The sequence below is a fragment of the Rhodnius prolixus genome, unplaced genomic scaffold (assembly GCF_049639745.1).
Source record: "Rhodnius prolixus isolate KJV_2025 unplaced genomic scaffold, Rpr scaffold_3, whole genome shotgun sequence".
In the NCBI taxonomy this organism is placed as follows: Eukaryota; Metazoa; Arthropoda; class Insecta; order Hemiptera; family Reduviidae; genus Rhodnius; species Rhodnius prolixus.
In genome coordinates this window covers 22642787-22669161 of record NW_027411603.1, presented here as the reverse complement: position 1 = coordinate 22669161, position 26375 = coordinate 22642787, and the positions used below count along the sequence as shown (strand labels likewise).

The 26375-nt window shown below is 30.2% G+C and overlaps 3 protein-coding genes across 6 annotated transcripts; 2 read left to right on the top strand and 1 right to left on the bottom strand.

Annotated features, from left to right (window-relative positions):
- The first annotated feature begins 19 nt into the window (after window positions 1-19).
- Window positions 20-11464, top strand: lili (LMBR1-like protein lilipod). 2 transcript variants are annotated; one of them, XM_074126158.1, is made up of 13 exons: window positions 20-155; window positions 228-494; window positions 577-701; window positions 2394-2533; window positions 2814-2917; window positions 3007-3133; window positions 3206-3274; window positions 3397-3526; window positions 4416-4591; window positions 5599-5753; window positions 5918-6149; window positions 6464-6620; window positions 9266-11464. In XM_074126158.1, the coding sequence occupies exons 2-13, from the start codon at window positions 423-425 to the stop codon at window positions 9318-9320; spliced, it is 1542 nt and encodes a 513-aa protein (XP_073982259.1). In that variant the 5' UTR covers window positions 20-155; window positions 228-422; the 3' UTR covers window positions 9321-11464. The 2 variants fall into 2 exon arrangements, with proteins under 2 accessions (XP_073982259.1, XP_073982260.1); XM_074126159.1 differs by lacking the exon at window positions 20-155 and having other exon boundaries at window positions 168-494; window positions 639-701.
- A 2678-nt stretch (window positions 11465-14142) lies between these two features.
- Window positions 14143-24450, bottom strand: LOC141453220 (uncharacterized). Of its 3 annotated transcripts, none has more exons than XM_074126164.1 (8): window positions 24110-24450; window positions 23757-23898; window positions 23342-23584; window positions 22402-22562; window positions 21574-21763; window positions 20834-21093; window positions 19351-19502; window positions 14143-14280 (listed from the first exon to the last, which is right to left on the bottom strand). In XM_074126164.1, the coding sequence occupies exons 1-6, from the start codon at window positions 24361-24363 to the stop codon at window positions 21049-21051; spliced, it is 1035 nt and encodes a 344-aa protein (XP_073982265.1). In that variant the 5' UTR covers window positions 24364-24450; the 3' UTR covers window positions 14143-14280; window positions 19351-19502; window positions 20834-21048. The 3 variants fall into 3 exon arrangements, with proteins under 3 accessions (XP_073982265.1, XP_073982266.1, XP_073982264.1); XM_074126163.1 differs by lacking the exon at window positions 14143-14280 and adding an exon at window positions 14771-18851; XM_074126165.1 differs by lacking the exon at window positions 19351-19502.
- LOC141453221 (uncharacterized) lies at window positions 14835-16427 on the top strand. The gene is made up of 2 exons (XM_074126166.1): window positions 14835-14966; window positions 15939-16427. The coding sequence occupies exons 1-2, from the start codon at window positions 14858-14860 to the stop codon at window positions 16193-16195; spliced, it is 366 nt and encodes a 121-aa protein (XP_073982267.1). The 5' UTR covers window positions 14835-14857; the 3' UTR covers window positions 16196-16427.
- Window positions 24451-26375: the final 1925 nt, after the last annotated feature.

Genomic DNA, 26375 nt, shown 5'->3' with positions numbered 1-26375 from the left:
CTTATTATTAAAAATAAAATAATAACATTAGTTAACTTTTAACTTTAAATTTTCTTAGATTGTATTAAATGTTTGTTAATCATTTTCATGTTTTTTTTTGTACAATGTCACTAACTTATGCTATTTAAAAAAAATAAAAAACAATTTCTTTCAAGGTAAGATGGCGCCACATCTATAAGTGGTTTTGGGGAAGTAGACATTTGTGTTTATCCCTTCTGATTACTTAGGTGAAGTTTGACGTGAGTGGTGTGTTGTGCTGCTTTGAAATTGGCCATTTAAAGAATTGACAGGAAAGATGCTTTACGTAAATTACTATTTTATAATGCCTTCTGCAGTAATGGATTAGTGTTATTTCCATTAAATTAATTATGTCGGACCTTTGTGGAGTTAAACGAAAATACGTGTTTTAAATGTAGGTGAAAATGGATGATGATGAAGAAGAATATTATGATATTCGTGAAAAAATTTTCCATAACACTGTTCGGGAATATGTTGTAAGTGTACAAATAATTTATTTACATATGGTTACAGCTTAAATGATATAATTAAAATCTTTTACATCAAATATTATTTCAGATTTTTCTACTGCTATTTCTTACGCTCTTCATCTTAAGTTATACAATAATTGACTATTTCAGAAGAAGAGATAGTGACGATTATTTTTCGATCGATGAGGATGAAGTTAAAGTATACAAAATCAGGTAATACTATCTTCTTAGCTTTTACACTTTCATTTTAAAAGTTTTTAGAAAACAACCCCCTCCTTTAACAAAACAGAACTGTTCTTGGACCTTTGAAGAAATCACTAATTGCTTAGTACTCCACTTACTGCTGTTTAATATTAAAAGATAAGAATTACAGAAGCTTTAAAATGTTCCACAAAATTAATTTGTCAAGAACCTATATTCTTTTAAGTTCATATAATTGCTGTCAACATGGAACTTTTTAGAATCATTCGTATCGTTGTACTTTTCCTTACATTCTGCAAAGTTTTTAATGTCTTTTCTTATACAGTCATAAAAAAAAAATTTGGAAAGTTGTAAATTATCGTTTCTAATTATTTCACTTTCTAATTGATTAAAAACAAATAAAACAAAACAACTAATTCCTGATAATAATAATAAACAGTTAACTCGAATCATAACCGCATTTAAAGAATATATTTTAATTTTGTATTTATTTGGCTAAAAATAGGTGGCAATCGCCAATTATTACTTAAGGCTCTGATAAAAATTAATTACTATTCATTAATAAAACGTAATAAAAATTGTTTAAACTAATTTGATTAGGAACGCATATCTAAATTTATGCATATGCGCTATCAATATCAATAGGGGACAAATATGATTTAAAAATAAAGTAGCTCATTTTCATTTTTTACTTTATTTATTTTTTATTTTTGTTTTAAAGTATTTGAATTTTTAATCAGTAGACAAGTGTATTGTTTTGGATTATTTCCAAATATTTACATCGGTTCTATTAATGCTCAAATAATAGAGTTCAAGTGTACAAAGAACAAGATGTAAAGCTTAATTCTTTTTTTTTCACTTAACTAATTCTTTATTTGCACGGAATGTAATAAAGAAATAATTTGGTGTAAAAAACTTAGAGGGGCTAGTTTGCATTTTCTTTTATTTTCCTGTCTATAAAATGTTGAGGTCAAAATTAAGTTAAAATATTTAACAACTTAGGTGACTTAGGCAACTTATTTTGTAAATAATGTATAAAATCTTAAGTGGTCTTTTAGTTTCGATAATTGATTGAAAATAATTACCTGTCTTTATTAGCCATGATGGTTTTACGCAGCCTGGGTGGAAACACTTTTGTACTGAGTAATGAGTATTAGTGAACGTTTTGAAGACTCAAACACGTGAAAATAAAAATATACCTCTTATTACTATATGAAACTGCATACTTGGCGGTAGACAAATCCGTTCGTATAGAACTAGATGCATACATATACATATATACAGCAACAATAGTGTGGTTAGAGGCCGCATGGTTGAGATATGTTACTGGGTCTATTCTCAGTCTAGGCATTGGATTTTATTAATGTTATAAAATAAATGTATAGTAATGTATTTTAGCCATCAGCCTCCATCCACTTTCACCTGATGTTTGGTGCTTGCACCCTAGGCCTTCCTGAAGTTGAGCAATATTTACTTTTTACTATCTCTTTTTTATTATTGATTTTTCTTTACATCCCAAGAGTTTTACTATAAACTTAAGATATTACTTTGAATTAATAATTGTTACATTGCAGAAAAAAAAAGTAGATTCATTGTCATAAGACCCACATTACCTCTCTTGTTATTTCTTAAATTCGTTCATAAATATATTTATTTCAAACTATTTCATAAATTTAATTTAAAATATTCAATCTTATTTTTCAGCTTGTATTTATGCGTATTTTCACTATCTGTTACAATATGCGCTGCACTTCTGTTACCTTTTTCTATTGTCAGCAATGAAGTTTTGTTGTTATACCCAAAAAGTTATTACGTTAAGTGGTTAAACCATTCTCTAATTCAAGGTAATTTATATTTTAATTCTAATTGTTAAACTTTTTTTGATTATTATTATTATTTTTTTTTTTTAATCATTTTAAACGTAAAATACTTATTCGCACAATTATGTATCAAACTATTTCATTCTTTTAGTTAGATTGTCTTCAAATTCTGAAACTTTTCTTAATTTAATACTCATTTATTATACCAAAAAATAAAGTTATTGGTAATTTCTAGTTAGATTTTAAAGCTTATTTTTTTAATACTTCTATAAACGAAATTTGATTTGTATTGATTTATTTTTAGGAATATGGAATTTGGTTTTCCTCTTTTCGAATATGTCTCTTTTTGGGTTATTGCCTTTTGCCTACCTTTTCACTGAATCAGAAGGCTTCACGGGATATCGACGGGTAAGTTACTTACACTTTTAATTTTTTTTTCGAATTTTCTCTTTGTCTCTAATTCAATGGAACTAATTTTAATTTTTATATTTGTTTAGAATGTAAAATCACGAGTTTATGAAACAATCACCGTTTTGTTTTTGCTTGGTTTTGTTGTTTTTGGAATTACTTACGTTGTATCAGCTATTGTTGATACTTCTAACTACAGTTTTTTGGCGTTTCAAAGTAAGAAAATGAAAATTTATGTAGTCAGAAACTAATGTATTAGAAAATAATTTTTATTATATTATTTTCCAGATTTTGGAGCTTATTATTTACCATTCTTATACTCCTGCATATCATTTATTGGTGTACTACTTTTATTATGTAAGTTAGGTTGTCAGTACAATTTTTTGGTTTTTTTAATCTTGGAGATAATGTTTTGTACAATTTATTTTCAAAAACAAAATTAAAATAAATTAATTAATTATTCTTAATTAAAATTTCAGTGTGTACACCATTAGGATTTATTCGTCTCTTTGGTATCGTTAGTCGATTTTTGGTAAAACCAGATTTTTTGCACAATGTAGCAGATCAATATTTTCTTGCCGTCGTGGAAGAAGATTTAATAAGAAGAAGGTTAATAATTTTTTTATTTATATAAATATAATCTTGCTTTAGTTGAACGCACAAGTCTTAGTAAATAGTGTTTAAATGAATAACGACAGATCTAAATGCGTAATATTTTCGAGTGCGAGGATAATTGTTTAAAAATAATAATAATATTTTAAAATGTATATATTGTTTATACAAAGTTTAAAACCATCCCCAAAAAATAACTAAAATCGATTTAGTGAAGTATCACTCCATTGTAATCAGGCATTTGCCAGTGAGTTTTGGATGTTGACAATTAGAAATAAAAAGATTCCTCGAATTTGAGAAAGAAAATGAAGTTGCTCTTACAAAAAGAGGAAGGTTAAGATAAAAACGTCCTGCGGTTAGAGGCTACATAGAAAACTATGAAAAAGAGTTCGTCCCCAGCTGTGATAGTTGGATAATATGGAAGTTGTAGTCAGAAAGCAATCGATCGAGAAGGAATGATGTTAATGAGGATCTGTAGTTCCTGTCATAAGGACTGCAGCGTCATATAGTAATTAAGTAAATTGGCTATTCTGGTTGGCTAATTTTATGAAAATAGTCGGGTTGCTTGGTTACTACTACTAAGCCAGATTTGAATTTGAAGAATTTGACCATTGAAATTTTTCTTTTTGGTTTCTGGTGGATACATTCATACAGAGACAGATTCTTTAAATTTATTATTATTATTTCTTAGGTGCTCTCAAAACTGACTTTTCTAAGAAAATCAAAAATTTAAAATCTGCATGATAACAATATTTTTTCTTTTGAGATAAAAGAAATAGTAAAATTACATTCCCGATTAAACAAATTAATCCATTTTATGTCTTCTCAAGAATTTGTTTTTCCAATAATTTAAGTATTTACTTTACAAGTAATATTTTTATTCCAGACTTCGACAGGTAATTGAAAACGGCAAGACTTATATGAAACCTGAACCCATGTGTCCCCCGCTGTCGAAAGATTCGGTAGAAGATGATCATTCTTTGTATTCTTTACAAAATGGAGCACTCCAGATAGGATTGAAACACCGTCTTGATGTAGTAAAGAAGAATAGGCAACTCCTTGGTAAGTAGTAATCCAGTTGTGATAATGAGATAGATAGTTTTGAAATTAAATTCAGATTTCAGATTCATTTTTAAAGTAGTTTTGAAATTAAATTTAGATTACAGATTCATTTTTAAAGTTCATTCGGTGAAACTAGTTTTTTGCAGTTGTTTGAGGGTTATTCCTCATGAATTACTGTAGAGTGTAAGATAGGACATCCCAAATCTAGAGGGAACTTACCTCTAGCGGAACCCTTACCCTCAATCACCAGGTTTTTCTTCCTCCAAGGCACAGGTTTTCCATACAGGTCGAAATAAGTGGTTGCAATGGTCACAAAACTTGTAAAAGGTATTGGTAAATAATGTTTTACAGTTATGGTTTGTACATCTTTTGGAGACCAAAGGTAGAGAGAAATATTCTCCTCTTCCAACGCACCTGCGAAGAGTCAGATCTCACTTGAAAGTCTGTAATTGCAGCTGGGGTTGTACCTGAGCAGTGGTACTTTGACAAAAGACATTCATTTTTTGGTTTAAAAAAAATAAATAAATAAAAATAAAATTTCTTCATCTTATTAGGATCTTCAGCCAAACTCAACTGCTTTTACCACTTTTAAGGATGGCTGTTAAACATAACATTAGCAATTAAAGTAGGATTTGTTCCAGAAAGTCTAATGTATCACGATTATCTGATTTTTGATGACTATTTCTCCAAAACAAAATTAGCCATCTGTATGACCTTCCACTCACAAAAAGGAACGAACAAATCTTACGAAATTTCGCCTCTAGCACTTTGTATAGTGTCATGGAGAAGAAATGCTTAGGAGATGAGCTAGAATTAGCTCTTATGAGGAAAAATAAAATGATTAATTACTATTGTTTTGCTTTGTTTTTGATTATAATGCCTCGTGACGAACGTAAGCATCATACAAAGACGTTAATAAGACATCTGAATTAGAAATACAATAATTTATTTTTATGAAAAAACTTGAAATATTTTCCTTTATACTAATTGGTTTTATTTTTTCACAGAGTTGCAAAAATCAATATCACCAGTAAGACGGAATATAGTTTATCCCATGGCGATGTTAATCTTATTAGTTGTTACTGTGATCACTGTATTGCTAGTGTTATTCAACTCTATACAGCTTCTTATTGGTATTAAAGCGCTTCCCAAAAGTACAGCGGTAAATATCTTATTTTAATTTTTAAATTGTTTCTGTTCTTAATACGTAATTTAGTATGTAATTTCCATACTTAATATGTTCAAGTAGTTTTTGTTTAAAAAAAATTTTTTTTTGTCCATTCGATTTTAGAGTTTAGTTTACCTATATGTACTTAATGTTAACAGCAATTTACTTTGGGCCTAACATCACTATCAAAGCTTGGTCCTGTAGGTGCTGGCATAGAAATTGTAGTGATTACCTATCTCGCTGTTACATCATGTGCTGGACTTTACACACTACCATTGCTTGCAAAAATTAGACCTACTAATCATGGTACTCCATTATCGCTTTTAATAGCTAATGCAGCAATTCTTCTTGTACTCAGTTCAGCGTTACCACTTTTATCCAGAATATTAGGTACGTGGATTCAAGTTCATATTTCAAGTTTTTTATAATTCAGATATTACTTTTAGGTTATAAAATTAATCTTTATTACATTGTTTTTTTTAGTACTTTGTTTATCAAATGTTGTAAAGATAAACCAATTTGTAATTTATGTTTCCCTGATAGCGTTTTGCTAGTATGACCTTTTTTATATCGTTTTACAGTGATGTATTTCTGTGTTCAAAATATTACCTGAATATACATGAAGCTACTTTAAGAATTCATTTTTTAGACAATCACTGATGACTAAATAATTATTTGTAAATTAACTAATTTTTTTTTTTTAGGAATTACAAATTTTGATTTACTTGGGCATTTTGGTAAGATTGAATGGCTTGGAAATTTTCAAATAGTGTTCCTTTATAATTTATTGTTTGCCGGTGTTACAACATTGTGCCTTGTCAATAAACTGACTGCACCTGTTTGTAAAGAACTCTTCATAAGGTAGGTATTTTTTTGGTACTTTGTACAGTTATATGTCATTTTATTCACATTTGTGCTGCTGCCCTTTTTTTAGCCACCTAGTCTATTCTGCATAAATTTTATTTAAAAGTTAAACTAGGAAATCATAATTCTTTTTTCCTGTCTCTGATTCTAATTTTGTGTTTCTCACCTTATAAGTGGCTTTCTAAAATTTACTTCAATTCAGTGCTTGATTATTTTGAGGTGATCAGTGTAAAATCAAGATTTAGAAAGTCTTTTAAATTTTGTTTTAAAAACAATTTCTAGTAAAATTTAATTGGGAATGATTGGAGTAAGCTTTTGGTTGTAAGAGAGTGCTGAAGTTGCTGGGTAAATTATATTGATTTATCGGAAAGGAATTCTTAATTTTTTTTTAAATGACTTGTCCTTGAACAATATTTAGTGTTACATATTGGTGAGAATTCAAGAAAAACTTAATGGTAGAGGAAAACTTGTCTGCAAGGCCATTATGTACGAGGGGCACTATTTATATTTTGAGTCTAATAATAAAAAAACAATAATTTGTCAATGAAAATGACTTTATTGTTTTTCAAAATATTCTCCTTTATGATCTATACACTTCTGCATGCGTTCGAACCACTTGTCAAAGCATTTTTTCCACTCCGCTTGAGACACCTCCAAAACATGGTTTTTGAATGCATCAACGGCTGCCGACGAAAATGGTTGTCCACGTAATTTATTCTTGACGTTCGGAAAGAAAAAGAAGTCATTTGGTGCCAAATCAGGACTGTACGGCGGATGACCCATTAATTCGATTTTTTGAGTGCTCAAATAGTCGGTTGTTAAACGAGATGTGTGACAACTGGCATTGTCTTGATGAAGAATGATCCGACGGCGCTTGTTTGTTTTCTTTATTTCATCGAAGACTTCCGGCAAACAAATGGTTGTGTACCATTCAGAATTGACCGTTCTGCGTTCCTCTAAAGGCACTGTTGCCACATGACCAGTTTTTCCGAAAAAACAGGCGACCATTTGTTTCGAAGTGCTTCTAGTGCGAACAACTTTTGTTGGATTTGGTTCATCTTGAAACACCCATACAGTCGACTGTTGTTTAGTTTCCGGCTCATACGCGTATATCCATGATTCGTCACCTGTTACAATCTTATACACGTCTTTTGAAGCACCGCCATTATATTTCTTAAGCATTTGTTTGCTCCAATCGTCACGAGCATCTTTTTGAGATTTTGTCAGATTATGTGGGATCCAACGAGAACAAACCTTTTTCACGGCTAAATGAACATGCAATATTTTATATATGCTTGTTGAACTAATGCCTAAGATTGCCTCAATCTCACAGTATGTCACATGACGATCTTGCATTATTAGTTTTTGCACAGCATCAATGTTTTCTGACACAACAACTGATTTTGGACGACCTTCACGACTTTCGTTGGTGAGCGAACGACGACCACGATTGAATTCGTTATACCAGCGTTTCACAGTGGCAAAGGATGGGGCTTTATCGCCAAAATTGGAAGTAAGTTGATCGATGCACTCCTGTCTTGATAGTCCACGTCGAAAGTCGTAATAAATCATTGAGTTAATTCCATTTTTTCGATGAGACACAATTTTCAAGTGACTATAAACAACACAAATCGCGCTCAAATAACAAAACGTTCTGAAGAAGGTTATGGTCAAAAATGTCAAACTTTCAAGTGCAAACGCCAGATAGCACCTGGCTACACTCAGTGTTGCCAAGGCTCAAAATATAAGTAGTGCCCCTCGTATTACATATTTTCCATTGTGAAAGCAGAAATTAGTGTGAATGTTATTTAATGAGTGGGCACTACTAATTCATTGAAATTTGAATATTCTGTCAGGTTTTTCCTGGTCGGAATCAAAGGAGTCGTGTTGCTAATGTTTCCGTATTGTCCAGCACCTTCCGATTTGCACTGAACAAAAGTTATGGCTCCTTTCTCAGTGAGAAGGAGCTGACGGATCTATTGCTGTTGGAGGATTTTGGGTTATCATTATTAAACTATTGCTGTTGTTGGAAGGGCCTGGCAGGAGTGTACGGGAATTAACGACTACGAGCCTGACGTAGTCAGTAGTCAACAGTGCCGTATTGTATATTAAGAAAATAGGGTTTGATTCGTAGGATTCAAATTATTACTGGCAAATATCACTTTTTGAATTTTGGTTAAAAGAAGTAATCAAGATTTAGATTTGAATTTAAATCCTTCGAACCATCATCACTGGTGCACCCACACCAACCAGCGAATCCCATTTTTTTTTCTAACCTTGCCCAATAACCAAATATTAAATTCCACTTCGAACCATTCCTCATATCATAATTTCTTAAACTGCTACTTGTCTCGCACCTTCCGTCAAATCCTCTTAGACTGAGATGATGATGGCTTCATTTGGTCGAACGATAAACTGGGTATTTGTTTGTAAAGTGAACGTTTAAGTGTCTGTGGGTTTTGGATTTTTGATAGGCTTACGGGTGATATTCTTTATCGAAAATCTGTATGTTGTTTCTCTGCCTCTTTAAATTGTCCAAAGGTATTTTAAAAGTAAATGTTTTGATTTAAGGAAACTTTTTTTATGAATTTAATTCATCCTAAAAACTATGGTTAACTACATTTATTCATGTATTTTTCTAGGGTTTTTGGTGAAAAACTTTTCAACAGATACATTGTAACTAAAACTAAGACATGATTTGAGTTGAACGAATATGTTGGATGCATCATACGACAATTTAAAGCAGATATGATCAAGATTGTCTGCAGAATTTAGTACTATAATGATGATTCTTTCAATTGCATGTTTAAGAAGATATAGAGCGTATGCTTCTATATTGCATGCTTGCCGTTGATAAGTAAGCTGTTATGTTATCGCTATTGCCTATGACCCGTAAGCCTAAAAAAAAAAAAGTAGCTTACATCTAAATTACTAAACACAAACAAATACAAAAAAATTAGAAAATTTTTCAAAAATTATTTAGAAAATTATGAAGAACCCACCTGGTGAGTTAGTATACTTACACATATATAGATTACAGTATACTGATTTATTAGGGTTGATTAAGTGAATCTTTGAGACTGAATTCATAATTATAGTACGCCTAGCTACAGTAATTGTGATATAATTGCGTAATGTAGAGTTTTAGGTAAATCTTAAGATTTTTTTCATAAATATCAATTTAATATTTTTTAATTTTAGTAAGATTACTGGAATATATGCTTATTGGTTTCTGGTATTCATAATCAATTCGTGTTTGTATGTACAGAAAGCATGTTGGAACTTGATACATTTATGTTGAATAATTTTTGAGTTCAATAATATTTATAATATTATAAAATTTTATCAAACAAACACAGTTGTTGTTTGATATCGTTAGCAATAAAATAAACAATAAAACAGCGCGGAAAACTTAATATTGATTTCAATGAAATCAACCTCTCCAAAAAAATTAGTTCTCTGAATGTATACATATTTTTCTGTTGATAGTAAGTAACATTTCAAATTGTTTTCAAAAATTGCATACTTTACTCCCCAGCAGATATTTATAAAACTTTTTACTAAGATTATCAGCTTTAATAATTTGATAATTGTTTCTATTATGAATCCAGAAACTGTTTTACGAAGAACTTATTCTTAAGCAAAATATGAGAAATACATAAGTTATTCAAGTTTTGGTAATCATACGTTTACTTTTATTATATTTTGCTCAAATAGGAGTTCTTGATAAAATAGTTTATGTAACAGCATATCCTTAAAAGTATAACCTTTATCTACATATTAAGCAAATACCATAATAGCTCGATTTTTATCAAATTCTTAATTTTTATATTCTACTGATGTTTATCAGTATGTATATAACTTTGAATTCCAAAAGATCAAGTTCCAAAATAATATAAAAAAAGTATTATACGTATCTTGGGCAAAAAGTATATTCATTTATTAAAGTATAATTTAACATTAGTAGATTAAATATTATTTTGTTTTTATTTCAGTTTTTTTTTTCTTTTTCTCATTCTAGTATTGATTAATCAATTGGTTTGTTTTTTTGAAATTCGGTACTATTTTATTCTCTAAAAGGATAATTTCTGTTTTTTAGTTTTGTAATCCAATTTCAAATCCTATGCAAGATTTGGATTGCACAGTTTTAAAAGTGTACATGCTTCCTTTTTTCTTTTTATTTATTTTTTTTTTTGCAATTATTGTGTTAATAATAATTTAATGTTATTCTTATTTCATTTCAAATTTTTCTATCTTTTTTTTTTGGAGAGTTTAATTCATTTTTTACTCCATATTTCTGTATAATATTAAACAAGAATCTTATTTACTAGTCAAATATTATTTTGACATTTTGATATAGAAAGTTAATCTTTTATTGTATCGTTATTACATCATTTTATTATGTATACTACCATCTGTGAGGTTTTAGCTTTTATGTGTTTGTTTTGTCAATTTATTTATTGATTATTTTTAAAGCAATTATCTATAATATTTTAAATTATTTGCTTTATAAATTTTGGTTGATGCACAACATTGCAAAGTTAAGGAACCTTTAAAATTTAAGTGTTTAACTAATCTTTTAAAGACATAAGATTTATTTCGAAATTCCAATCTATTTTTAAAGGTATACAATGAATCTATGCGTATCAACTTTGTACGTTAATAAATGAATAAATTCCAAGATTATTTAACCGTTGCTCTTGATCAAAATGGTGCTCGTTGTTTTTACTATATTGGCCATGATTCTCTGACGCCTCAAAAGTTTGAAGAATCGTGATGTATTTTGTGAATAATCTTTAGAAATTATCCTGATTTTAGTTATTTATGTAATAAATATCAATGTACGGGTAATCAATCAGCCAAGCACATTTTAATTGGTCACTTGGTAATTTGTGGGGCAGTATTTGTGTTCTAGAACAGTTTTTTATTTTTGTTTTATTTTTTGTAGTTGGATTTAAAGTTTACTGTCCAATTGCATAGCGCAATTCTGGTGTGCAGCTCCAATGGAACTAAGACAGTTGCCGAAAAACACTATACTACATGCACCTGGACAGTCTCTACTTCCAAGCCTCTTTAATTCAATCCATAGGTCCGCATTCTTACGGTTTTTTCTCTCTCCCCCTCTCCTGAAACTTGAAGGAGGTTGTTAGTGTTCGGAGCAGCAATTTCCACCATCATCGCCGGTCTCCGGTCCTTTCTTGCAGAAAGACAGCTAGATTGTGTTGGACTGTTCAGTGAGCATCATTCTATCGTAGTACAACTGAAGCACAGTTTAAAGCTAATATTGGTAATAAATTATTATTAATATTATTTTGCGCTTTTCTGTCCTTCCAAATCCGAAATATCCACTCTCAGTTTTTCGGAAACATCCTTACAATTTTTTTTATTCCTTAATATCTTAGTCTTGTCAGTGTGGTCCTACAGATGAAAACCTATTACCTGACATTTATTTTATAAATTTAGTGCAATATCATGAGCTCTAAATCCAAAAATAAGTAAAGTCAGATGATACAAATATGAGCTATTTTTATTTAGTGCCCATTACATTTATTTTAAAATAAAAAATAATTCTAGAAAAATAAAATAAATCTTCCATCAACCAAAATTTAGTGCTAAATTTTTTTTTAAATTATTTATTTTTGTAATGTTAATGTGTATATTGAATTTTATTTAAACAAGTTCCTGTACTTTGCCATTTAAAAAAAAAATAAAGAATCTAATAAATTTTTGAATTTATAGGAAGACTGTCCATTTTAATTGTAAATAAATAATAACTTCGAAAATTACATGATTCCTTTTATAAAACAAGTAGTGCTTCATCTTCGCACATTTTTTGTATTCACTAAATTATTAATTTAGTAAAAAAGTTTCAACTGAAAAATTTTATTTATTACTTTTAATTGATAAATATTTTAGTTAAAATATTTATTTATTTATTTATTTTTTAATTGGTGACCTCCAATGTTGAGGAAAAGTTAAACTTTATTATTTAATCAAGTATTAAAAAATTATGTCTATTTATTTGGAATAATTTAATTAGTTTTATAAAGAAAATAAATATTAAAAATTTGATTTATAGTTGGCGAGGGGCAAAAATATATTTCTTTTATTACCTCTGTATTAAGGCCAACTAAAAATTTTTTTGATTACTAAATTTGAATTTAAGAATCTATTCAGATTCATAGAAAAGTCCCAAGGTTTATTAGGGAAAAAAATCACAATGATAAATTTTTCAGTTTTTATCTTATTTGAAGAAATTAGTTCATTCATCGTTAAAATTATTTCTATTTACAAGAAAAGTCAAATTTACTAATATTCCTAATATTTAACAAATGATACCTTACTAGGACTTTTTGTTTTCCAAAAATAGTGTCAATGCTCAATTAAAGAAATAAAAGCCAAAGACATGAATTTATTGTAGGCAAATTTGTAGGCAATGTAAGGTATAAGTATACAAAAGTACACCTATTAGATTACGCCGCTATTTATGTACATTGTCCATTGTGTCTGTGAAAAAAGAAACATATATATTTATATACAAATATTGTAAGTTTTATAGTTCTATTTATGTTATTTTTTAATATTTTTTTTTCTTTAATTTTACGTTCATCTTGTTTAATAATTTAGTTTTGCGGAAAGTGTAGATAACTAGATTTAGTTATTATTTTATTATTAAAATATGTGCTGATTTGTAAATGGATTTTGTTATTTATTATTCTTAATATTTTGTTTCATTTTTTTCAAACCCTGTATTATAGCAACATGTATAGCCGGAACTGTGAATAACCAAATTGAAAAAGTTCTGTTAAAACTTTACATACTCGTATTGGAAGATTGTAAAGAAGTCGCCAATGTAAAAAATGCTAGTGAGTTGGACTCTCCTAGGAAGAGAAAATAGAAGAGTAGCGCGTCTGGATATTTGAACAGGATCTCCTAGTTTATTATTGTTGATCTTACTATTTACTTTTTTCATTCTTTTTTTTTTTTTTTTTTTTTATTTGTGGCGCGTCAACATCTAAGGCTATTGGCGCCCGGAGCTTTTTTCAGTGCACTGCCGGCCTCCGGACAGTGTTCTCTCGTTACAGACAACACTGTCCATCACCGGAGAAGATGAAAAGAAGCTCCTAGGAAGAGAAAATCTAAGTGTCAGCAGCTGGATTCGAACCCGGGACCTCCGCGTGGGAGTCCAGTACGCTAACCGCATAGCTAATCCCTTCCCTTACTTATTTACTTATTTCCATAACAATTATTATTATTGTATTATTACCATAATTTGTTTTATTGTATTATTTATAAATATTATTTTATTATTTATTATTTTCCTCTATGGCTGTACGGTCTTTAGAGAACTTTGGCCTTCGCCAGAATAATTTGCTGCCAGGCGTCTCTGTTATTCACAATTCTTCTCCATTGCCTTTACTTCCATCCTCCTCCACATCTGCAGCCATTTTAAGCGAAGCCTTCCCCGTGGTCTTTTCCCTTCAGGATGTCCTTCATATAGCATTTTTGCCGCAAGGTAGGCATGCATACAGCGCAGACGCCCCAACCTGAGTAGTCTGCCTATTTTTACAGTGGTCACAAAACCCTGCTGAGTTCCTTATTCTTTTTTGTTCCATGTATCCCATATATAGGCCTATATATCGTCCGTAGCATCTTCCTATCCCAGGTATTTTAACTTTCATTATTATTATGCTTTCTTATAATATTAATTATCTTATTAATTTACTTATTTGATTAGTTGATTTATTTTAATTAATTAGTTGAATATCTGTAACCAAAGAGATAAGAAAAAAAATAAATTTCCACTCTACATTCTTATTTTTAGAATGTCTTTTATGGAACTGGTTAATTTCTAGATTTACTGTTGAATGAAAATTATAGATTGTACCATTGTCAGTATGTATAATACTGAGTATATTTTATTTATTACTCGGAAGTGTTTCATTTTTATGCTCAGATCACTTTGATTTAGTTTTCTCTTGGATGAGCTGGGTTAAACTTAAAAATGTGTTGTTTGTGCTGCATAGGTAAGACTAATGGATGGACCAATGCTCAGATCACTTTGATTTAGTTTTCTCTTGGATGAGCTGGGTTAAACTTAAAAATGTGTTGTTTGTGCTGCATAGGTAAGACTAATGGATGGACCAATGCTCAGATCACTTTGATTTAGTTTTCTCTTGGATGAGCTGGGTTAAACTTAAAAATGTGTTGTTTGTGCTGCATAGGTAAGACTAATGGATGGACCAATTGAAGCATTAAACATCAGAGAATTGGGAGAATTACGAGTATCTTCCGTAGACTGGAAGGCTAAGTGGATTTCGGGATGTAAGGAAGTAGATATAGGTTAGTTTTTTGCATCTTCTTTTCTTTCTTTCACCCTAATGGAGTCAGTGGGATGTTGGCAGTTTAAAAAACTGGTCAAGAATCCAGACCAAACAACTAGGGTGTGACTATGTTCCTTTGCCTGCAAATCCTAGGCAACGGGTGTATATACCGTGCAGGACAATTTCAACTGAAGGATACATCTCTACGTAACACCTTATGCCAGGCCTGATCTTAAATTTTTTAGGATAGAACTACTAAATATTAACACAATTCAAAAGAAACACAACAACTTTAATACAAAACTTGATTTCATAAATCTTCACCATCACTCTAATTACATTAAAATATCGTCTTAAAAAAAAAAAATACGCCAACTATGTCCAATTGTTTTTTAGGCATCTTAACCTTCTGTGTCACTCAACCTTCTAACCTGTTACCTCGATCAAGTAATTTTGAGGCAACGAGTAGCTGACTCGTTTTCATTTTATGGCAGAACAAATTGAGTTTCTAACAGATTAGAATCAGGATTATCAATTTATTCAAAATATCTTAAAGAAAAATGAAGTAGCCTCTGCGTCTTCAAAAAACTACTAAAAGAGAATTCGGAAGTTAAATGTATATATAATAATAATCTAAACAGAAAACTTATTAGCTTAAATGAAACATTCTGTGCAATCGGTTTTTGGAACATATTTGGCTTCAATAATTTATATCACTTGTCATCTACAGAAGAGGAATGTCTGCTGCAAAAGGATGTCTTATGCTTCTCCGAAACCTGGCTTTATAAAGATACATTTGCCTGTCCTCAATTTTTAAAAGAGTATGATTTTCACCAGTCTAGTGCAACTAAAACTCATAGTAAAGGCAGAGCGAGTGGTGGTCTTATGGTTTTCACTAAGAGAAAGGCTGTGTCATCAGTTGAAATTGTGGTAACTAATAAAAATTGGATTTTTTTATTACTCAAAGTTTATAATAAATGTTTGATTGTAGGTCTGATATATCTAAAACCTGGTTCAGAAGGTGATATGTTATTGAATCCTCTGTTTGCTGATCTCTCTGAGATTCTGGCTCAGTATGAAGGCTACAGTATTATTTTGGGAGGGGATTTCAATGCTCGTGTAGGGCTTTTAAATAATTTAGACTTGGAAGAAGATTTGTTTGATTGTTGCTCTCTGTATAATGTTAGAAATTCCTGTGATGTTGAGGTGAGTGGCAGGGGATCCTTTGGTCAATCTAATGGAACTTAATGGTTTTGTCTTGTGTAATGGAAGGTCAAAGAGTGATTTTTCTGGCAATTTCACCTACATTTCAAATAGAGGTTGTAGTGTGATTGACACTGTATGGATTAACTATGCGGCATTAGATTTTGTTAATGATTTCGAAATTGAAGATATCTCGGCTTTATCAGACCACTGCTGTTGTTCTATAAAAATATCTGTTGGTTTAAATAAAACAAATAATGTTAGTCGCGTAGATAAATCTAAGAGTGTTTTAGTTTGTGTAAGGAGAGATTTTGAGTGTTTTTTGAATTTCTACTCCTCTTTGGAGCAATCAGAAAACATTTATTTTTCTAGCCAAGAAATTGATGATTTGTTCAATAACTTCTACTTTTCTGTTCTCAATGCTCTAACTGAGTCTAAATTAATATTTAATAAAAAAGATTACTCTTTTCCTAACAACAAGCCTTGGTACACTATTAAATGTTTTAAAGCTAAACAGGAATTAAATAAATTAAATAAAAAATGTAAACTTTTGAATTCAGAGTTTGAAGTGCGTAAAGATTATGTTTCATGCCGAAATAAGTATAGATCTTTAATTAAACAGTGTAAATTTGAATATTATCAGAATCTAAAAATATCTTTATACAATGTTAAGAAGAGCTCAGAGTTCTGGAGGGTAATCAAGAGATTTAAATGTAAAAAAACCTTTGATTGTCCGATTTCTATAACTCAGTGGGAACTTTTTTTTATGTCCATTCTTCCTCCTAAGATTATTGATAGTATTGAGTTTTTTGGTATTTTCCAGCCTGATTTAGATAATGAGATCAGTTTGGATGAATTGTTAGCAAGTATAAGTAATTGTAAAAATAATAAAGCTGTTGGGCCTGACTATGTTCCCAATGAGTGTTTTAAATTTTTGCCGGCAACCTGGACCCACTACTTGTTGAATTTGTTTAATAAGATTTGGCAGGAAGAGAAATACCCCCCGAGCTGGCATAAAGTTCGTTCTAGATTACTTTTTAAAAAAGGTGACCCAGCACACCCAGAAAATTACAGATCAATAGCTATTTTTAACACTATCTCAAAAATTTTCACTTCCATTATGTACAATAGGCTGATGGTGTGGGTTGAGGAAAGGAATCTAATTCCCGAAGAACAATTGGGTTTTCGTAGAGGACGCGGCTGTCGAGATGCGATATTTATACTTTCTTCGATAATTAATTTGCAACTGCGGAAAAAAAAGAGTAAGTGTTTCGCTTGCTTTGTGGATTTGAAGAGAGCTTTTGACTCGGTTGCACACGAGAAGTTATGGCACAAATTGTATTCGCTCGGTATTTGCGGTAAAATGTTGCGACTTATTATCAGGATGTATGACTTATCATCAATGGTGGTCTGTCAAGGAAATGAACAGTCCTGTGAAATTCCGATTAGGGAAGGGGTTCTACAAGGGGAGATTCTGAGTCCGTTACTTTTCTCGCTATTTACTTCTGATTTTGTTGATTTTTTTATTTCCCGTGGGGCTAAAGGTATCAACGTTAATCCCACTACAGATCTCCAGTGTATCCTGTATGCTGACGATACCGTTCTTCTGTCTACTACCTGGAGGGAAACCCAACAAAATTTAAATATTCTTAAGGAGTATTGTGAAATTAATTCATTGGTAGTGAACACCAGTAAAACAGTGATTGTTATGTTCCATAAAGGAGGCCGTCTTCCAAAGATGAAAGATTTCCTATTCAACAATAGTAAAGTCGAAGTAAAAGGCAATTACACGTATTTGGGTGTCCCTTTCTCTTCTTCGGGCAAATTTAACACTGCTGCCAAATATCACCTCACTAAATTTAAGGCCGCCAATTCTTCTGTTTTGGATCTCCTGAAGAAAACGCATTCTGAAAGCTGGGAGGCTAAATGCCTTCTTTACGAGTCTATGGCAGAGAGTGTGTTGCTAAATTGTTCGGAAATTTGGGGCTTCCCATACTCCGACGATTTGGAGCGTGCGCAGATGGCTTTTTTTAAAGCAGTTTTGAGACTACCTCCACAAACCCCAAGTGCGTTCATCAGACTGGAAATAGGTCGGAGACATATAAAGCTTAAAGTCGTCAAACGTATGCTAAGTTGGTATGGCACCCTTCTGAATATGGCGGATGATAGGCTACCAGCAAAATGTTTACTGAGATTAATGCAAATTGAAAAAAATTTCGTCCTGCCATTTAATTGGTTCTCAGTTTTGAAGTCCGCCCTTTCCACGATCAGTTTTGACCATTTATTATTAAATAGCGATGTCTCGTACTTTTCTCACCATGTAAACGACATAATTCAAGCATTCGATAACCACTTTTTTAGTAAAGATATTGATTTTGTAAACAATTCTTCCTTCAGTGTATTTTTTAGAAATATTTGTTCGTTTGGCTCTACAGAAAATTACCTCTTATTGAATTCAAATATAGAAAAAATAAGATTAATCGCACAAATGCGTCTAATGGGTAAAAAATTAGGTAGAATTTTATTTAATAAAGAAAGATACGAATTTAACCCTACAAATATTTGCTTGCTGTGTTTGCTAAAAGTTGCTGATGATTTGTTTCATTTTCTTTTTGAATGCCCAAAATTCTCCGCTCAAAGAGACAAATATTTAGTTCAATATGTTTTAAGGTTAAATGCCCCAGTTGAATGTTTCGAAAATCTGTTAAACATTGATAATGTAATTAAACTTGAACATATTTTTTTGTATAGCATCATATGTTTAAAAGAAAGAAAATTATATTTAAACTATTCGGCCTAATTAAAAGATGAATGTTTTTTTTTCTGTTTCTTAGATTTTGAATTTTGTATAGTTGAAATTTTAATTTAAGGTTATATAATTTCAATTTTTTATTTATTTACATATTTATGTTGTAATTTTAATTTAAACCCTTTTTTGGTTTTTATTTTTTGAGTTAACCTATACATAGATGAATATTGATTTCTGTTTTATTTTTTGTAAATATTGTGACCTCAACTCCATGCCATAAAGATGTATTCTTTTGTGCAAATAAAATGATTGATTGATTGAATCAGGATTATCGATTGGGATAGTATAGCAATGGAAGGTGCTATGGAAGCACCCCTCAAGGGACTTTATTAAATATCTTATTTATGTCGATAACATTTATGCAAAGCTAAGTATATAACAACATATTTACCATACAGATTTATTTGCATACTACTGAAATACAAAAGAAGAAATCCATTTAATGTCTTAGGGGTTACATTTCTATGATTTTCAGAACTTCCTCATCGTTATTTACAACGTTGTTGTGTACTATTTGAATACTAAACTCAAAAAAGTATCCTCCTGTAAAAATTTTGTGAAGATTGGCACAGTTAAACTAAATTAGGCAACATGTTAGGAAAGTGTTGTAAGAGGTACAAACTGCCAAGCTGAAATGCATTATTACATTACTTCCATTTTAATAGTATATTATAAAAGGCATTTCCTTTGAAAAATAATTAATAAATGAATGCCTGTACAAGAGGTTTACATACATTCCTAGGAGGCAATTTTCTATAAAATTTCAAAATCATGAGCAAGCAATATAGAAAAAACAAACATTCGGATGAGATATCTACAAACTCAGAATTTTAGGAACACATTTAACTTTCTTTAATAGTGCAGAAGAAATAGGAAAGTTTTTTACATAAAAATAAAATTTTAGAGCATATCTGCTCCATCTTTTCCTCAGAAGTGCCCTAAATAGAATTTTCCTAGATAAATGTCTCAAATAAAAGTTATGGATCTGGTATATACAACTAGGACTCAAGAGTTTGAAGAAAATTGTAAGAGCCGTTTTTGAAAAAAATATTAAATTATAATTAAAATAATGTCAATAAAATCAATTAATAATTGAAGTGTAAAATGGTATTTCCATAGACCAATGTTGACAAAAATTTTATTGTAACAGAAATATCAAATGACAACTTCCTAAAAATTTCTTTTTTGAGTTACGGTTAATACTTTACACACACGGACTAATTTCTGAAAACCACGTTTGAATACTCAGGGAACCTTAGTACAGATATTTCCATGGAAAAATCAAAATTGAAAATCTCAACGAGAACCAAACCTTCACTTTTTTTTTAGTTAGTAAGGAAAAGTGAAATTATGTAGATAAAAACTACTCCATTAAATATTGCAAAATATACCAAAACTGAAGCGTAGAAATGTGCCAAGTTTCCGTGTGAGTGGGTCTGCGTTTCAAAATTCTAGAGATGAATTAGATTTCGAAATCGTCGTAGACGTAACCTTGGCACTGAGCTAATCAAATGCTCTAATATATGAATTAAGGGTAGTTAAATTTTATCTTTAATATCTGTCTACAATATTAAGACACCAGAAAGAACTTATCAAAATTTAACTAATTAACGGCCGTCTTTACATCAGATATCTTATGAATTATCCAATAATACTAGTAGACATTTTGGGTTGAATATATTTCGCTACATGTTAACACACTTAAAGCAAAACTTTTAAAAATAAAATTTTAGAAATAGTCTTGCAGCTACAACGTACTGGAAAAAGCTAAGAAAAGTAATTAAATCGAGCAACTTAATGATTAACCAGCTTGTCTTTCGCTCGAGGTCATTTTTAAGATCATTCACAACTATATTACATACATTTTGACTTACTGTCATCACTGCAAATATCTGCAATAGATTCTTCATTCAAAGAACCATTTTCCGAGATGATTTGTTCATTAAAAGAGTCATTTGTGATATTTTCTTTTTCGTTTAAGTAAACTTTGAATCTCATCCAATGTATTGTATCTGTCATAAACGTAGCTACATCAGATTTAACGTCTGATTTTAATCTACTCCAGCAAGCAGTGATGCCAAGAGGCATATTATTCAAGCAGCAACGCATCGTAGAACTTATTCTGAAGCCCTTTCTGCAAAAAATTCTTGATAATTTGTGAAATTTATAACATAGTTTTTTATAATGTCTTCGAAAACATTTAAATAATTGAAATGCACTGTTTTACCATACAAGAGTATTGTTTTGATACTATTAAGAAAACATGATTTGTCTCTAAATAAAATAAAGAAAACAGTGGATTTATAGACATAATTCTCCACACTACATTACCAATGTTAATCTTTTTTTCCAGCAGTAATTCCAGTTAATTTGGAAATAGTACACTTTCTATCTTGTTTTATAGTAGCAAGGAGGTTTATCAGAATAGAGCTAAATTACTGGTACATGCAAAAGATAATACTTGTGATTACCAGTATCGTTCAAGGCTTTTAAATCAAATTGTCCCTAAGAAAGTGACTAATAGTTTTTCAGCTCTAGAAGATTGTTTGTTGCACATCTTTCAGACCGATGTGTTTATATATTTATTATTACTTAATTACTTGATTATACAGACCTTAATTGTTTCAACTGTAAATCCTGCACTTGTATATTCTTCTTGCACTATGTAGGTACCGTCATTCCAAATAATTTCCCTTATTGGATTAGGTATAATTGCTTCATACTGCCTAACATTTTTAACTAACCAAGTACTTGGTGCATTAAGTTCCATAGATTCTAATATCGCAAGGAAAGTTGCATCACTTCTGTAAAGAAGATAATGTAATATACAAAATACAATAAATTGATTTTGCGATACAATTGTATTCTGAACTGTAATAATATAATATAGCCTCATCGGGAATAGATCCGCAAAGATGAGGCGGGTTCTTTCGCTTGGGAGCCAAGATCCACCCGGAATGGTAAGAATTGAGTGCGATAATATTTAAAATTATATTATTAAAAAAAGAAAAGAAATTCATTCCGAGTTTTCAAGAATAACATTTGATTAATGATTTATTACAAGAAAACAAATAAAAGTTCAGTGAGTGAAAAGGGTGCAGCCATCTCTTGGTCAAACAAAAAAATATTTTTCAATTAATTGCAAGATTAGAAGAGGAAATCAATTGAAATAAAAATTGAAAGGGGAAGCAGCAAGAATTTTGCTTTACTTTCAAATAATAATTTTACATTTAGAATTTTGTAGCATGACGTGGACTGGCATGCCGGAGATACCGGTTTCAAGTAATGGCAGAGTTACCCGTATTTTTTTTTTTAAGATAATTGACTCAAAATCTAATTCTTGCCCATTCAAAACTAATATTAAACTGATAGAAATAAAAATAATCTGATCATAGTTAGTTATTATTGATAGGTTTAACAGCAATATTTGTAAACTTCTTACCTCGCAGTGTATTCCAATTCTCTATAATATTGCTCTTCTCTTAAAATAAGCCTATTGTTAATTCGTATGAGACCCATCACATAATTCATCAAATACTTTCTATCTTCTGCAGCTAAAGTCGTATTATTTTCGTGTGTAAAACTGGGTGGCCGGTTTAGGAACTGAAAATTTTCAGCAGTAAAATTTTTGTTTTTATGAACATTTGATGGTAAAAGTTTTAACATGGTTCAAGATTCTCAAGGAATCACAAAATTTATCTATAGCTGAACCTAAAACATTAGCTGTTAAACCACCAAAAAAAGGTACCATGCTTTTGGAAACTAAGCAAGAATTTGTCCTGAGATGTAATTTAGGTTATAGACTTACACTTTGATATAAACTATTTTTATTCAGGTATTTATCTTTGTAACCTTGCTTTAGCTCCGAATGGATTGCAATGTCTTGAGTCAATGGTTGAGTTTATTTGAGTCTTTTCATGAGTAGTTAGACAAGCATGTATTAAGAAGTCAATTGATGTTTCCAAAAAAAAAAACGTAAAAGTTTAAACACCTTGCCCGAAAAATCAACTTTCTTGACTTTACTTTTTTCAAAGATTTCAGCAGGACATTTCAAATGAAGAGTCCCCTGTTTCATACCACTGGAGGATTTTAGGAGAAGTAATAATAATACTTGTTTATTAAATGCCTGTTTGTTTCATAATGACTTACAAAGTAAAACTGCATCAGCCTACCTTCGGCTGTTAATTGAGATATGATGGATTATATGTCAGATATGATGGTGGTTTAATCCTATCAATAATGCACATTCGTGGCGCAGCACAAAACATATCTCGGACATCGTGGTGAACTTTGATATTATACAGAGTAAAAAAAAAATTGAATATTGAATTGCAGCTCCTTGACTACTGTGCCAGCTTATTTAGATTGCAATAACAATTTACCTGGGCATTGTCATAAATGTAGGTCACATGTATATTACAGGTTTCTTCTACAGGATAATATTGTACAGTTATTTTATATTTTTTTTGCATCATTAGGCTGATAACGTCTAAAACAAAACTACCACAACGTCTTGCTGAGTCTATTTTTTGCATTTTATAGTCTATAAATGATTTTGTAAATCTCAATATTTTTACAGTTCGCTCATCACTTATATTCCAAGGAGGCAAATTTCTTTCTCGCGCCTAAAAGCATTAAGAGGTTTCGATTAAATATATGTAGATATTAAATATAAATAAAATATTTTAATAATTTTAGTCCCACTGTTTCATTGTTTCCCACGCTTTAAATTCTCGTTTATAAACATTAAGTTTTCTCAGAAAAGAACATTTTAGAAGATAAACTTATATTACGTACTTCATTAAGTAATATTTCCATTTCATTAAGAAGTGGTCCAATTGTGTACATCTGATGTTGTTGGCTCCCGTATAATGTATCTCTGCACAATGGTTTTATCATAGATATCTCATTATGCAACAGTTCCAACATAAAATATGACCTATATGATATCAACGGTTACTAAGTCTTGAACTAATAACTTGAAATAAATATTTTAAAAACGTAACAAATATGTATAATTTTTAAGTTACAGTTTTTATCAGAGAAATTCATTTTACTTACTGCGATTATTCTTTAGCATCATTGCTCTTACATCTAATTAGAAAATGAATTCACTAGTGAAAGTAGAAACACTTATGGTCTGTAATTACCTCAGCCATTTGGCACGCAAAAGCAAATCAGTTTCCTCTGGTAACTGCGATATTTCTTGTCCTAATTGTTGTAGAGAAATAAAAATGGAACGCACTAGTACAAAAAATTTCTGTCGGAGTATCTTATTGATTAAATTAAAAAAAGTTTTGTTAGTAGAAGAAAGTGAAGCCAAATTATTTCCAGGTAGAAAATGGAGCACATGTTCCAAAATATGCAGTGGCAATTCGCCTAATTTAAAATGCATTTCTTCCATAAAACAAGTTCTAAAAACGTCTAAAAAATAGTACTATTTGTTAAAAAAGACATATCTCAAATAATTTTCTTATTTTCATGGTAACAATTATTCAATAAAAATTTATTTTAAAAAAATATTAAAATTAACAGAATTATATATTACTTAACAGAAGTAAATCCAACAAGTTTTGTTGGAATTATTTCTATTGAGAGTTTAAAGTTTAAAAAAAGAATCAACATAATAGAGAAATCGACAATTACGTGTAAAATCAAAAATCATTTATTAAAGTCTTATCTATTTAATAATAGTATTGATCTATTTTAGAAAGAAAAGAAAACGCCAATCCCTTTAATTCTCCTTGAAGCACGTCTTTTTGTATTTATTGCCTCTTAGTTTTCATAAATCTAATGGAATTATAAACGTACCTAATTGAAACAGCTTTTACCTAAGTTCTTCATGCCTATCATTTAAAGCTTACAGAAATCCTAATGTATGTAAATAAACCAAATAACTAACCTGTTAAAAAAAAATTGTCTTTCGCTTTACTAACTTAGTCACTTATCTTTTATTTAACTAAAGTAAATTAATTACCATTTTGTCAGGAGTGCTTAATATCCAACTTTCAATTTAGATGTTCGGACTGGAGAGAGAATCTCAATCTGACTTCGTATTGTATGCAACAATTGATTATATTCTAAGACTAAATATTATTAAAAGATCTTAAAAATATTTTTTTAATCAAGATAACCACTTCCATATCTCTAATTTGTAGCAGTAAACTTTATTTCAAAATTAATATGTAGGTGTGCTCAAAAAGATATTTTTGTCAAACTTTCATTAATTCTGCTACATAGACGCTGGGCATCTGTTGTGGTACTGGGTTTCGAAATACGGCCTTGGACTTCAATTAAGAGAAATAATCGTGAAATATTAGCATGCCTATCATTTAGTTAGCTATAAGTAGGGTTTGATTCTTTTGAAGCGGAAATAATATAACAAATACTTCCAGATTATTCAAGGTTGATACATTAAGTGGGAACAGGTTACCTTTAAATTGTTTGTAAGAACTGAGAAATTAAAAAAAGCGGGCTGTTTTAAATTTAATTGGGTCACACAGTAGGAATAAAAATTGACAAACGTTGGAATAAATAGTGTACTAAATATTAAAAATAAAAGAGATGCTTAAGAAAAATTCATGAAAGCGAAAATATTATGTTTTTAAGGTGTTAAGTGATGGTGTATATAACTCAACTCCCTTTTTTGTTTATTTAACCGACCATAAAGAAACATATATTTCACCGTAAAAATTAGCTCTCCACCTCGTTGCTTGATCGTTAGATTCACACAAAGCACGCCTTAAATAGATTAATTTCAGCCACTCTAAACTTTATTTATTGGTAATAAGATAATTGGGAAACATTCTGAAAATTTATTTCAATTAAAGTATTTATTAAACAATTTATTAGTTAAATCAATCAATGAATTTTGCTTTAAAAAAAACAATAGAAAAAATAATAGCATTCTTCCAAATTTTTAAAATGTATCTAATAAGAAACACAAAATAAAAATGCCAGTTTGAATTGTACAAATAATTGATTAGGAATTATTAAAGAATAATTGATATTTTAACTAAAATTTACTTATCTAAATATTTATAATTATTCGAATATTGTTATTATTTTATGAGCAATTATAAGAACCACGCTTAATAGCATTTAGTAACGTCCTTCTATGGCCCATTTAGCACAGTAGCCTCAGTAACTATTCATTTTAACTGAACAAACGAATTTTTCACTGAACTGGTGTATGTAAATAAAACTTATATAGCATTCTTCAAAATGTAATGTGATTTTCTGGCCTTTCATGATTAACCATCACATCAAGTAATTCATCAAATAGATAGACTCATTATCTAGTCAGATTTCAACGAATTCATTTTAAATGATCTTCTCACCTTAGATTAAATTTATAGACAATTAGTATGTAATTGTAATTAACTTTAGATTATTCCTTTCTCTTTCTGTGGTGAA